Source organism: Chrysochloris asiatica, unplaced genomic scaffold, assembly GCF_000296735.1.
Source record: "Chrysochloris asiatica unplaced genomic scaffold, ChrAsi1.0 scaffold00120, whole genome shotgun sequence".
Classification (NCBI taxonomy): Eukaryota; Metazoa; Chordata; class Mammalia; order Afrosoricida; family Chrysochloridae; genus Chrysochloris; species Chrysochloris asiatica.
In genome coordinates, this window is record NW_006408638.1 from 5,778,675 (window position 1) to 5,793,577 (window position 14,903).

At 36.5% G+C, this 14,903-nt stretch overlaps 1 protein-coding gene across 1 annotated transcript in view; it reads right to left on the minus strand.

Moving 5' to 3' along the window:
• Nucleotides 1–14,903, minus strand: part of ABI3BP (ABI family, member 3 (NESH) binding protein) — a 317,931-nt gene that overhangs the window by 192,400 nt on the left and 110,628 nt on the right. Inside the window, exons 6-7 of the mRNA XM_006868650.1 lie at nucleotides 4,155–4,336; nucleotides 2,898–2,950 (exon numbers count right to left, since the gene is read on the minus strand). Coding sequence (XP_006868712.1) covers nucleotides 2,898–2,950; nucleotides 4,155–4,336 — 235 coding nt within the window. The remainder of the gene's footprint in view (nucleotides 1–2,897; nucleotides 2,951–4,154; nucleotides 4,337–14,903) is intronic.

Sequence of the window (14,903 nt, forward strand, 5' to 3'; positions counted from 1 at the left end):
ACTATTATGAATTATTATTTTTTAATGAATACTACTTAGGGCCCATCTTGTTAATTTTGACTTATTTGGTTGGTTTTTAGATGAGGCATAGACATTGAAGCTTTTCAATCATCTCCAGGATTGCAAACCCAATAAAAAAAGACCTGGAACTAAAGGTCACTAAATGGAAAATAACTAATGACTTGAAGACAAGTGAAAAACTGCTGTTTTATCTATAATGAAAGAAATAAAAATTAATTATTTTAAGCTACTATATTAACTAAAATATGGTGATAGCAATATGTAATGCTGGTATCTGATATACTGATAGCAAAGTTGTAAATTGGTACTAGCTTTCTGGAATGCAATTTGACCATAATATAAAATTGCATATTTTTGTCTGATATCCATGTTATAAAGAAATTGTATGAAACTCTTAGAAATATAAATTAGTCTAAAATCTGCACTTTAATAACAACAAAAGCATGCACAACAGAATGAAATACTGCCTGGTCCTATACAATCTTCACAATTGTTGCTAAGCATGAGCCTATTGTTGCTGTCACTGTGCCAATCCATCTTGTTGGGAGTCTTCCTCTTTTTTGCTGACCCTCTACTTTTCCTCGCATAAAAATTACTGGCTGAGTTTTTTGGAAATACATCACTAGGCCTTTCTTCCTAATCTGTTTTAGGAAACTGCTAAAAGTTGTTCCTCATCATAGCAACACTCAAGCCTCCACTGACACACTGATAGTGGCTGTCTGTGAGATGCAATGGCCAGAAATCCAGGCCACCTTCTCTCCCATGTTAGGCAAGAATTCTATCATTGCCCCTATATTTATAGCAGGTGCTGCTGCTGTTGTATGCTGTCAAGGGGGTTCCAATTCATAGTGACCCTGAAAAGAGTTTCTGAGAGAGGCTGGTGGGTTTCAATTGCTGACCTTGTGGTTAGCAGTCTAGCACTTATCCTACATTACTAAATTAGGCCTTTTAAGTATGTTGTTGTTGCTAAGTGCCATTGAGTCCGTTTTAACTCAAAGCGACTCTGTCTAGGGTTTCAGAGGACTGGTTGGTCAGTTAGAACCGGTTCAAACTGACTTTTTTGGTCTAGTAGTATTATCCTGCAGCACCACACCAGAACTCCTCTAAGTAGGTTTGTTGTTGTTATGTGCTGTTAGCGACCCTGTACAGGGTTTCTTTACCAGAGCATTTCAAAAGCTCATCTTTCTCCTGCGGAACAGCTGGTAGTTTCGAACTACAGGCCATGAGATTAGCAGCCGGAATCGTAACCACTACACTACCAGAGCTCCTTTGTAAGCAGGTGTTGTTGTTATGTGCCGTGAAGTCGGTTCCGACTCATAGCGACCCTGTACAGTGTTTCCGAGGCTGTAAATCTTTACGGGAGCAGAAAGACTTATCTTTCTCCTGCGGAATAGCTGGTAGTTTCGAACTGCTGACCTTGCGGTTCGCAGCCTGATTCTAACCACCACTCTACCAGAGCTCCTTTGTAAGTAGTTAGTATGTAACTATTATGATGCTTCCAGAGACCAGATTTTGAAAAGTACTAGAGAGTTTAAGGAATAAGTCCCTGAAATGAGAGAAAAAAAATGTCCAGATTAAGGGGAAATTACCTGGCATAAAATACACAAACATTTGCCAACCTATTTGAACCACAAGGTCGGTGGTTCAAGACTCATCAGCCACTCTACGGGAGAAAGATGAGACTTTCTACTCCCGTAAAGATTTACAGTCTTAGAAATCCTATATAGGGTCATTTTGAGGTGGAACTGACTCAACAGCATGTTAACAACCACAATACAGTAAATAACCCAACCAATTCCTTCATCATTTTGAAAAGGGCAACTCTTTAGTATAAAGTAATAGGCAATGAAGAGGAAATACTAAAACTATAAGGCTGCTACGAATAAGAACAACTCAGGAGCACACAACAACAATGCTACTGGGGCATGTTAACAATTCATGCTTCAAAACCCAAACCCGGCCCACTGCAGTGAGTCATTCCTACTCACAGAGACACAATATAACAGAACTGCCACATGGGGATTCTGAGGCTATAAATCTTTCAGTTAGTTTAAAGAAGACATTTAGTTCCTCACAGTTCTGGAGGCTGAAAGTACAAACCAGGGTCTGAGCCATGTGATTTACTTCTTTGGGCCTCTTTTTTAGTTTTTAATGATTGCTGGAAATCATTGGCATTTTGCTACATCTGTGGCATTTCCCCCATATATATCTGTGTCTATTCTGTTCTTTCTGTAGGACAACACTTAGATAGGATTAGGTTTAGGGCCTACTCTATTCTGGTTTGGCCTCACTAACATAAAACGAAAACCTCTATTTCCAAATTGGGACATATTTCTAAGTACAGGTGTTAGGACTTCAACAAAACTTTTGGTGGGGACACAATTCAATCCATAATACAAGCAGGGTTCTCAATCTTGATGGTAGCAGACTTTCACAACTTTCTCCTACAGACAGACTTGAGTGGCTTTGAACAGCTATCCTTATTTTTTATTAGAAGCTGAGCACTTTGACCACAGTACCACCAGGGAGCACCAATTAATTTTTTGAAACACTAGCTCATTCTTTAAACATATTATGTTAAAGAACAATACACAGGACAGAAGATATTAAGTAGAACCTTAAAATAACTAAAATATTGAAACACCAGAATAACCAAATGAAAGTCCAGAATTTTAGAACTTCAAACAAATCAGAGATGATTTGGCTTTATACTTTCACCGCCGTTTTTGAGATTAAGAAACAGATTCCTGAAACTTTAAGTATTTTATCCAGCACTATCTTGCAATAGGACTATTTCCTTAGTAAATAAAACTACAGTGCACACATTAAAAAAACAAACAAAATAAAATATATTCTTTAAATAAACTGGTACATACCACTTGGTGGACTTGGTCATAGGTACTTTGGATTTTTCCATTTACTTTCTTACCTGGTAAAACAGGAAGAATATGACACTTTTAAATCTTCTTGTTCTGAAAGAATTCTAAGTTATCATTATAAAGACAGCTACAATTCTTTCTCTAACTTGAACATATTATTTTCATCCCTATCCCTTCAAAACCTGATTCAAATGAAAATAAAGGATCATCAAGAAGGAATCCCAGGGCTCTGAAATGCCACTTTCATAGCTACTTAGCTCAGTTTTCCATTCAGAGCATTTGAACAAATGTTTGTTTCTTTGGTTCAAGGTCAGGGATCAATTTTAAAATGCTGAAATAGTCAGGGGTCTATGGAAAAATATTAAAATTACAAAACTGGCATCAAAGAAATGAAACTTACTATGGTGATTATGAAATAAGAGTGTCGGTAATAGGTGAGGACCCCTGGGCCCTAAGTCTCTCTCCCCTGACTTCGTATCTACCCCTTTGCCCTGGGTCCTCTCTACTAGACAGACATCAAGAGAAAGCGGAAGACATCTCTAGTGCAACAAAAATAGTAAAATTGAGAGGGACAGTCTGGAGACAAGGAGAAAAACAGGACCTGAGACACTGGTAGAGAAAATTAACACCAGCTTTGAGAAACAAACAACTGGCCATAAAGGGCCATAAAGCAAGAACTTAGTGAAGGAACCTTAAAGGCCTAACCACCAAACAGACAGCCCATAAAATAGCACCAAGGGCAAATACAGAAGAAAAAAGTTAACATTCCATTTCCAAGACACCTGCACCCCTTTACTAAAAATCAAGTAAATATCCCTCCCATTTCTTAAGATGTAATCAGAGAGGGGTGGCATCAGATCTGCCCCTGGCGGAGGGCATCTAGGACCAGGAAAAAAACAAACCAAAACTATACTTAATCCATGCACCCCAATCCCACTGTGTCTTCTCCACTTGCAGAGACAGACACATTTTTCTCTTGAAGTGTACTTTCGCTTGCAAATAAAGAACTTCTGAGTGAAGGTTTATTGTACATGTGTGACTGAAAAGTGGTGACTCAGTGGAACTAATTCTTTAGATCTCTGAGAGAGGGAGAGACCAGGGAGAACATGACAAGATTACTCAATAAATTTGTTGATCTTTGAATTTTTCTCAAATGCCAGAACATGTGAGTTACTTATCTCATACTACACAGCTCATAAGCTAATTGACAGCATTTATAGAAATTTTATTGAAACAATGGTTTCAAGTACTTACTTCCAACAATAGTCTTGTGATTGAAAATCTTACTCCAAATTCCACCATCTACATTGTCTTTCACTCCAAATTCATAAACTGTATTAGGCTTTAGATTTCCCACAATTGTTTCAGTGGATGGACAGAGTTGAAAAACCCATTCTTTTTCCTTATCTTTTTCTCTGTAGCGAATGGTATACAGTCTGTTGAATAATAAAAAAATATAATAATTTACAATCACAGAGAGACTTAGAATGCTATTTCAAGTTACTCAGTACATCCTTGATTTTGCATCTACTAAGGCGACTGTTAGGAGCTCTGGTAGTGTAGTGGTTACGAATCAGGCTGCGAACCTTAAGGTCAGCAGTTCGAAACTACCAGCTGTTTCACGAGAGAAAGATGAGGCCTTCTGCTCCCGTAAAGATTTACAGCTTCGGATATTAGTCGGAACCGACTCCACGGCACATAATAACAACAACAAAAACAAGGCGACTATAATGTTGGTGTCCAGTCAATTAAAAAAAAAAAAAACTTGTAGAGAAAATGAAAATATTAATATGTCAATATACATTTTAAATTTCTATTTTTAAGTTAGGGGTTCTATGTAGTAACATAACCATAGTCTGATAGAATTTCAGACCTCTTTCAGTTCTATCATTTGCTACTTTGCAAAATGAAAACTAACAGTATTCATTTTTTCTTCAATTATACATAAAGTTGGGCACATGCATAATTTTAAAAATACTTACTATTGCAGTTTTGTGATTTTATGTGTGATTTTATGTGATGTTAACTTTGTGGAAGGAAAGTTAAAGATAATTTTGTTTACTTGTGTAAAAGAGAAGCTCAACGATGCACATTAAGACTGTGCATTGTGAAAGTGAAGTCTTCACAGAAGCAGGTCACCAGGTGTTTTTTCCCCACAGAGTTGCTGGTGAGTTCGCACACTAGTCACTAAATTATCAACTGACTACTTAACCATTGCACCATAAGGACACCTCATAAATAACAAAAAATAACAAAAATAAAACATAAACTCACCACCATCAATTTAATTCTGACTCATAGTAACCCCATATAGGGTTTCTGAGGCTGTCGATCTTTATGAGAACAGAAAGTCTTATCTTTCTTTTCACAGAATAGCTAGTAGGTTTAAATTGCCAACCTTGTGGTTAGCAATTCAGTGCTTAAGAATGGTGCCACCAGCACTCCTTTACTATATACTGCTATTGTTGTTGTTGTTAAGTGCCTTTGAGTCAGTTCTGACTCGTAGCAGCCCTGTATAAGGTTTCTGAGGAGCAGCTGGTGAGCTTGAACCACCAATCCTGTGGTTCAAACTGACTTGTGGTCCAGTGCTGATCCTACAGTGCCATTGGGGGGCTTCTAAAATTTTGTGGAAACACTCCATTATTTTTCCATGAAGAGTATAAAGTCCCCTCGTATTAAGACCTTAGAAGAATTGATGCATTTGAGTTATAGCGTTGGAGGAGAATACTGAAAGTACCATCGACTGTCAAAGAAAATAGATCTGTGTTGGAAGAAGTACAGCCAGAATGCTCCTTGGAAGCCAGGATGATCAGACTTCGTCTTTTATACTTCGGACATATTTTCAAGAGGGACCAGTCACTGGAGAAAGATATCGTGTTTGGTAAAGTGGAAGGTCAGAGAAGAGGGAGACCCCCAATGAGATGGATTGGCATGGTGGCAATATCAATGGGCTTAAGTGTAGCAATAATTGTGAGGTTGGCCCAGTATCAGGCAATGTTTTGTTCTGTTTTGCATAGGGTTGCTGAGTCAGTACCAACTCAATGGGACCTAACAACAACATATTATCATAGCAATTATAAAGGTATAACAAATTCTGGAAGAATCTAACACTTACAAGAATGGCTCAAATCCCTCTGAGAATATGGGGTCCACAGTTTATTTAAGAATAAAAAGCAAACAGTTATTAAGTGCCTTTGAGTTAGTTCTGACTAAAAGTTGTGTGTGTGATATGATGAAAACATTTAGTACCGTTCTCCCATTCTACCTTCTAGAAAAATGAGACTAAATTTCAGGTCAAGTGATTATATTTAAAGTTTTAAAAGTCATTCATTTACTCATGCGGCAAACATTTATTGAGTGAGAAACAGTTCTTGATGATACAAAATAATTACCTAGAATGGAGTCCTGAAATGGTGCTGTAGGATCAGCACTGGACTGCAAACCACAAGGTTGGCAATTCAAACCCAACAGATGCTCCTCAGAAACCCTACACAGAGATGCTATGAGTTGGAACTGACTTGACGATGCTTAACAACAACAACCCCACCAGCTACATAATTTCTAGGACTCAGTGAAAAATGAAAAATGAACCCTTGTTTGAAAATTATTAAGAATTTCAGGATGTCAAGAGCAAAAGATTAAAGCAAACATCTGGCCATACAGTTTCATAGGTCATAAAGCTTACCCTGACAAGAAGGCAATAGTTGATTAAGGACAGAGAGAAGGGATTTATTTGCATATTCAGTCTACTTTCTCACTAGTCTGTTGTCAAGTGCCATCAAGTCGGTCTGACCCATAGTGACCCTCTATAGGGTTTCCAAAAAATGACTGGTGAGCTTAAACCACTGACCTTCTGGTTCAAACAACTGCAGTCCAGTGCATTAACCCACAGCACCACACCAGGTCTCACTAGTCTAAAACCACTGAAATGTTTGATATCATTTATTAGTTTACTTCTTTCTAGTAAAAACTTCACCTGTGTTTCTTTCCCCTCATTCCAAAGTAGAAAAAGACAGGATGAGTGAAGGAGGCTGTTCCAGGCAAAACACTAACTGCTACTCAAACAAGTTTTATAGAATACAAGTTCTTTGTGTCTTGTGAAGCAAAACATCCACAGAGATTAATGAAACACATTACTTGACAAGTATGCTAAATGGAACTGTTGTTGTTGTTGTTTTCTCTCTGGATCTTATAAGACTTTAGAGACAAGCTGGGAAGCTAAAATTAGACCAAATAGGTTACTGCAATTATGTATCCTGGTATGGCACGGTAGATAATGCACTGGATTACAAGGTTGGTTTGAACCGCAAGGTTGGTGGTTCAGATTCACCAGCCACTCCTTGGAAGCCCTATACACAGTCACTATGAGTTGGAGCTGACTTCATGGTACTCAACAACAATAAGATTACAGATATATTATTAAAGTCTGGAATTGCTTGCACAATCTAGGAGGCCCATTGTTAACAGCACTACCAAAGCCAGATTCAAGGATTTTCAATAAATACACTTGATTCCATAGCATTTTCTTAAGAATAAAATGGGACAGAGAGAAACATTCTTCTTCTTCTCTCTCTTTTTTTTAAAAGCAGAAGTGTACCCATATAATCCTCCCTCCTCCAAAAAAAAAAAAATTAAATTGTTCTTTGTATTTTGGCAAAAAAAAAAAAAAAAATCATTTAAGAATCCTCTTTTACCAAGTTTATCAAGGAAAATAAATGTGCAGGCAAGTAGCTCTTCTCTGCTTCTGTCAGATTTATCCTTGTCAATAGTGCCTCAACTGACATTGCACAATACAAGCAAATTCTAACTTCCACAGGATAAGAACACCACATATCTATACTTAGAGTATAAATGTAAATATTCCTTGATTTTAAAGCAAAGTATAGGTATTTTGATAATTGTTGTTGTTGTGACCCTGCAAAGTGTTTCCGAGGCTGTAAATCTTTATGGGAGCAGAATGCCTCATCTTTCAACTGCGGAACTGCTGACCTTGAGGTTGGCAGCCCAACTTGTAACCACAGTACTTTATACCTTATCATGCAATAAATGTACCATAAATATGTATGGACTAGGTATATGGGTACGTAGGTGCTCACAGGGTCATTTTAAAATTAGAACATAAGGACAGTGAAATGGCAGGTGACTCAATCACCAAAAATAATGATTTAGACTATTGCAGCTATTAAGGTTTACAATGATAATTTGCAACGTGTCCATGCATAAGACTTCATTACTAAAATACACCATTCTTGTAGAATCAATGCCAATTGAGGCAGAATATAATAAATATTTGCATCATACATTTGCAGAGAGTGCAATTTCATTTATTTTTTTTTTAATTTAGTCATACAATAAACTTTAAGATGAACAGAACAAAATTATTACAGAAGTATGATTGACATATTGCTAAAAGCTCGTTGTGGACAAGCTTGGAGTTAAAAACTCTGGGGAATATGGGTGGCAAATCTTTGTGATAACCATTAGGTTATCACAGTGAAGGTTAGAGAAAACTCTTCTCACACTTCCAGCGGAAGGAAGAGAAACATTTTGAAATATGTTTCCCTAAACAAAGGTTTGCCCTCTAGAGTAACTCTTTGTACTAGAGCCTAACCAATAAGGGCTTTACCAGATGCTAACAGACATGATGGAGTTCTGGTGTAGCATGGTAGGATAAAACACTGGATGGTAAGTTCTGTTTGAACCACAGTCAGCAGTTCAAATTCACTGGCTGCACCTCAGAAACCCTATACAGGGTCACAATGAGTCAGATCCGATTGATGGCACTTAACAACAACAACAAATGACATGAGAACTCCCCCAATTCTGCCCTTTTACCTTCATGTTTCACTTCAACATCAGAAACACATTCTTCTTAAGCTCAAATGGAATATCCACCAAGACAGATCACATCTCAGACCATAAAACAAATCTTAAATTAATTAAAAAGACTAGAAACCATACAAAGTATACTCAAAAACCGCATTGGGGTTAAACTAGAAGTTAGCCACAGAAAGACAGCAGGAAAATCTTAAAATATTTAGAAATTTAAAGAACACACTGCCAAGTAACATGTGCTGAAGAGAAATTTTATATATATATATATTTGAACTATATGAAAGATGAGGGGGTCTTCAAAGTTTCATGGGACGTTTCCATTATCTTTTAAATACATTTTTTCCAAGAATTTTTAAAAGTTCAATCAAATGAATATCAAAATGTTTGATAGCCAGTAAAAGCAGTACAGAGTGGAAAATTTATAGCATTAAATACACATATTGTTGTTGTTGTTGTTTAGTACCGTGGAGTCGGCTTCGACTCATAGTGACCCTACACAGGGTTTCCAAGGCTGTAAACCGTTACGGGAGCAGACCGCCTCATCTTTCTCCCGCGGAACCACTGCTAGTTTCGATCTGCCGACCTTGAGGTTAGTAGCCCAATTTGTAACCACTACGCTAGCAGAGCTCCTTAAATACACATATTAGAAAAGAAGAAATCTAAAATCAAGACTGTCAGCTTCCACCTAAGGAAACTTAAAAAAGAAGAGTGAATTAAATTCAAGTTAAGTGCCGTTGAGTCGACTCTGACTCTTAGTGACCCTGTAAAGGGTTTCCGAGGAATGGTTGGTGAATTTGAACCACCAACCTTGTGGTTCAAGTTGATTTTGCTGTCATGTGCTACAGTGCTACACCAGGTGAGCATAATGAAAGAAATAAAAATATTAGAGCAGAAATCAATGATATTTGATGCATGACATAATATAGAAAATAAAATCAAAAGCTCATTCTTTGAAAATATCAATAAAAGTGATAAAAAACACTATTTAGGCTAGCCTAGAAAAGAGTAGGCACAAATTACTAATAGAAGAAATAAAAGAGGTACTATCACAACTGATACCACTGATATCCAAATATTATCAACTCAATATCCCTAAATTTGATAACTTAGATGAAACTGACAAAAACTCATACAAAGAGAAAATAGATAATTTGAACAGGCTATCTCTACTAAAGAAATTGAATCATAATCAATAACTACCCCAAACAGAAAGCATCAGGCCTAGATGGTTTCACTGGGGAATGCTAACAACACATGTAAATAAGAAATTATACCAATTCTCCCTAGTAACTTCTAGGAAACAAAAGAAGAGGAATATTTATAGCTCATATATGATGAAGCTAGTATAATTCTAACACCAAAACTAGACAAATGCTTTGCAAAAAGTGAATTACAGACTAGTATCTCTCACAAACATACATGCAAAAACCTTCCATAAAATATTAGCAAATAAAATACAATGTATAAAAAGAATTATACGCCATGATCAAGCAAGATTTATTCCAGATATGCAAAGCTGACTCAAGATTTTAAAACTGATTTATGTAATTAATCACATCAACAGTCTAAATAATAAAAATCATATGATCATATCAGTAGATACAGAAGAAACATTGAACAACATCCATGTATGATTAAAATTCTTATAAAACTAGGAATTCAGGGTGACTTCCTCAACTTGGTAAGTAACACCTACAAGAAGCCTACAGCTTCTTGTACCTACACCTACACCTCTTTGTACCTACACCTTCTTGTACCTCACCTACACCACAGTTAATGGTGAGAAAGTAGATGTTTCTCCCCGAAAATCAGGAATGAGACAACATGTCCCCTCTACCACTCCTATTCAACATCATACTGGAAATCTTAGCTAATACAATAGAACAAGGAAAGGAATTGAAAGTTTACAGATTGAGAAGTAGAAAGAAAAATCCTAGAAACAGATCTTATACCGCTCACAAAAATTAATTCTAAAATGAATCACAGACCTAAATGCAAACTGTAGATCTGTAACACTTCTAGAAATAACATAGGAGAAAATCTAGATGACCCTGGGTTTGGTGATGACTTTATATATATAACCAAAAGCATGATCCAAAAGCAAGAAAAAGTTGATAAGCTGAGCTTCACTAAAATGAAAAACTTCTGCTCTGCAAAAGATACTTTAAAGAGAATAAACAGACAAGGCACAGACTGGGAGAAAATATTTTTAAAACATGCCTGATAAAGGACTTCTCTCCAAAATATGCAAAGAAATCTTAAAGTTAACAATAAGAAACCAGGCAACCCAAAGATAAAGTGGGCAAACGACATGAACAATCATTTAACCAAAGAAAAATTTGGCAGATAATCATATGAAACACTGACCAACGTCATGAGTAATTGTCATTGCTGTAGCTATTAAGTGCTGTAGAATTGGTTCTGACTCATAGTGACCCTGTATAGGGTTTCCAAGGAGCAGTTGGTGGGTTTGAAACACCAACCTTCTGGTTAGAAATCCAGTACTTATCATACAGCACCATACGAGGACTCCTCATTATCATTGTTGTTGTTATTAAGGGCCATCAAGTCAATTCCAACTCATAGTGACTCTGTGTTGGGTTTCCTAGGAGTAGTTGGTGAGCTTGAACCACAAACTTTGGTTGCAGTACTTATCCTATAGTGCCATTATTGTTGTTGTGAAGTGCCATTAGGTGGTGGTGGGGTAGTATATTTTGGAGTTGTTTCTAACTCACAGTGACCCTGTACGGGGTTTCCAAGCCTGTAAATCTTTACGGGAGCAGAACGCCTTATCTTTCTCCCACAGAATGGCTGGTAGTTTTGAACTGCTGACCTTGAGGTTCACAGCCCAATTTATAACCACTACGCTACCAGAGCTACTTGAGTTAAAACTACACACTTATTAAAATAATTAAAGTTAAAGACATTGTCAAAATTAAATGATAGGGATGTGGAGCAACAGGAATATTCTTTCATTACTGGTGGTGGTTGTTGTTAAAGGCTATCGAGACGGGTTCTGACTGTTAATGACCCTGTATAGGGTTTCTTAGGGGCAATTGATGGGTTTGAACCACTGATCTTGTAGTTCAAACTGACCTTGCTGCCCAGTGCTGATCCTACAGTGCCACACCAGTACTCTTCATTATTGGTAGGAATACAAAATAGTATAGTTACTTTGCAAGACACTTTAGTTAGTTCATACAAACTTAAGTTTACCATATGATCTAACACTCTGTGCTTCTAGGTATTCATCCAGATGAGTTGAAAACTTATGCATACACAAATACCCACACATAAAATTTCACAGAAGCCTTATTTATAATTGCCCAAATTGGAAGCAACCAAGATGTCCTTCAATAGGCTAACAGGTAAACAAACTATTCTACACAACCATGTAATAAAATATTATTCAGTTATAAAAAGAAATGAGCTATGAAGCACAAAAAGACATGGAGGAATATTGGAATCACATTGCTACGGGAAATAAGTCAGTTTGAAAATGCAGTAGACTGTATCATTACAAATAAACAACATGCCTTTCCTGAAGGAGGCAAAGCTATGTTGTTGTTCCAAAACTTGTCTGTCAGTTTCTCCACTGTGGTGGGTGGGTGTTGCTATGATTCTGGAAGCTATCCCACTGGTATTTTAAATACCAGCAGGCTCACCCATGGTGGACAGGTTTCAGCTGAGCTTCCAGACTAAGAAAATGGAGAGATGGAATACTTGGGAATATTGAATCACAGTAGAACACTGTCAGTTAGCACCAGATTATGGAATCTTGAATCATGATGAAGAGCACCTGAATATTGCCAGATATAGTGTAGGGCATGACTCCCCCACTCCGCAAAAACTTCCTAACCCCCACAACCAACCTCAGCTCCTGACCAAGGTTCGAAGTCTCTCAAAGTAAGACTGGGAAGAACTACCTTTTCAAAGTAGAGTTGACTGTGATAAAATGGAGTAAATCTTTCGGGACCTTCATTTGCTGATAAAGCACAACTCAAATTAAGGAGAAACAGCCGTAAAACATCCATTAACAACTGGAACATGAAATGTACAAAATATAAATCTACGAAAATTGGAAGTTGTCAATAATGAAATTGATTAATATCGATTTCCTAAGCATTAGTGAAGTGAAATGGACTGGTATTAGCCATTTTGAATGTGACAGAAATTGAAGAATGGCATTTTTATATCATCAAAAAGAACATTTCAAGATCTATCTCGAAATACACATCTGTCTGTCATAGGAGAAAACTCATATGCCTACTATGAAGACCAGAATCCTAGTGTGACACTGCAGGTTAATGTACTGGACTGTAAGGTCAGTTTGAAATGCAAGGTTGGTAGTTCAAGCTCACCAGTTGCTCCTCAGAAATAATATATAGTGTAGCTATGAGTCAGAACTGATTCAAAGGCATTTAACAACAACAATGAGGACCAGTTAATACGACAATTAATCAAATTAACTCATTAACCACTAAAGCCAGTGATGATGAAATTGAAGAATTCTACTAGCTTCTTCAGTCTGAAATTGATCAAACATGCAATCAATGATAAAAGAGATAATGGACTTGTGACATTTCAAACAGTGGTGAAACACAAAAATCAAATGTTAATCGTCATTTCACTGTTTATTTATTCACTCAGCATGCATATGCTGAGGTCCTCCTATGTGCCAAACACTGACCTAGTGAAACCATGGTGCTTAAAATACACATGGTTTCTGTTCTCTTAGAGATTAAAGTTTAAGTGGCAAGACAAATGAATAATAAATCATTGAGGTCTATTATTGAGAATTCACAGATACTGAAAATAAAAATCTACTTAAAAACTAACAAAGCAAAAGGGTTGGGGTCAAGAGCTTGCTGTGGACCATCCAAACAGGAGATCCATCTTTCCACAGTTAAAGTAAATAACTACAATATGAAAGTGTTAGAAAATGTGAAAATGCCAGTAAACAAATCATAAAGTTTAAAAAAGATGGCAAAGATTTGAGAAGCAAAACAATCTTGAAAGTTTTAACAAGTTGGAAACATGGGAAGGAAAAATTAAGAAATAATTTTTGGTTAAAAAATATTTTACCCTTCTCCTGCGCCAATTTGGAAAACTATCAGTTGACTTTAGATATTCTGAGGACAAATGTGTGTATTCTTCCATTCAACGTCTAAGAATAAAAACTGTAAATTATACTCTCCAGTACACTCTTCAAACATATACGCTCCGATATGAACTTCCAAACTTAAACAAGACTGTTTTCAGAGGAAAATTACTACTATACATGAGCTTTAATCTAAAAGGTTTTTAGTCCAAAGTCAAAGCATAAAGAAAAAAAACAAAAAGTTTTCCAATAAATTATTTTCATTTGTGTAGAAAAAAATTGAGGAACAAACCAACGTGTAGTGTTCTTTTATTAAATATTTTACAGAAGGTGCCAAATGTTTGATTTCAAAAGATTAAAATGACACCATTTGGGTTTCCCATAGCAAAGCAAGGGCATTCAGATTTCAATGATTTTTCTTTTCTTTTCTGCTTTTTTTTTTTTTTTTCTTAAAGAAGATGCTCCTGTCTGTAAGAAAGCCACAGCTATGTTAGTCTTCATATTTTCAAGAAGTAAGCATCCACTTTAGCTATTATTGCTTACTCTAACTTGCTGGATTAGCCTAAATTCTAACTAACATGTATATGGACATATGAGGACAAATTATATTAATTTACAATTTGGGTAGATTTATTTGGGAATTTACATATGCAGTATATCCAGAGCCTTTAAATAAGAATAAACACTGGACCACAAGGTTGGTTTGAACTGCAAGGTTGGTGCTTCAAATCTACCAGTGGCTTCGTGGAAACCCTATACAGGGTTGTTATGAGTTGGAACTGTCTTAGCTGCACTAAACAACAGCATTTTTTAATAAAACAACACAGAAACTTTAAATATCAGCTCTTTATTAACTATTAACTAGGGGAAAAGGAAGCATGGGTAAATGCACTCCACAAGCACACGTATACCTTGTTTTATTGCACTTTGTAGAGACTACGTTTTGGTTTATATACTGGAGGTTTGTGGCAAACCTGTGCATTGTAAGTCTATTGGAGTCATTTTTCCAACAGTATGTGCTCACTACCTGTTTCTATGCCACATTTTGATAATTCTCACAGTAGTTG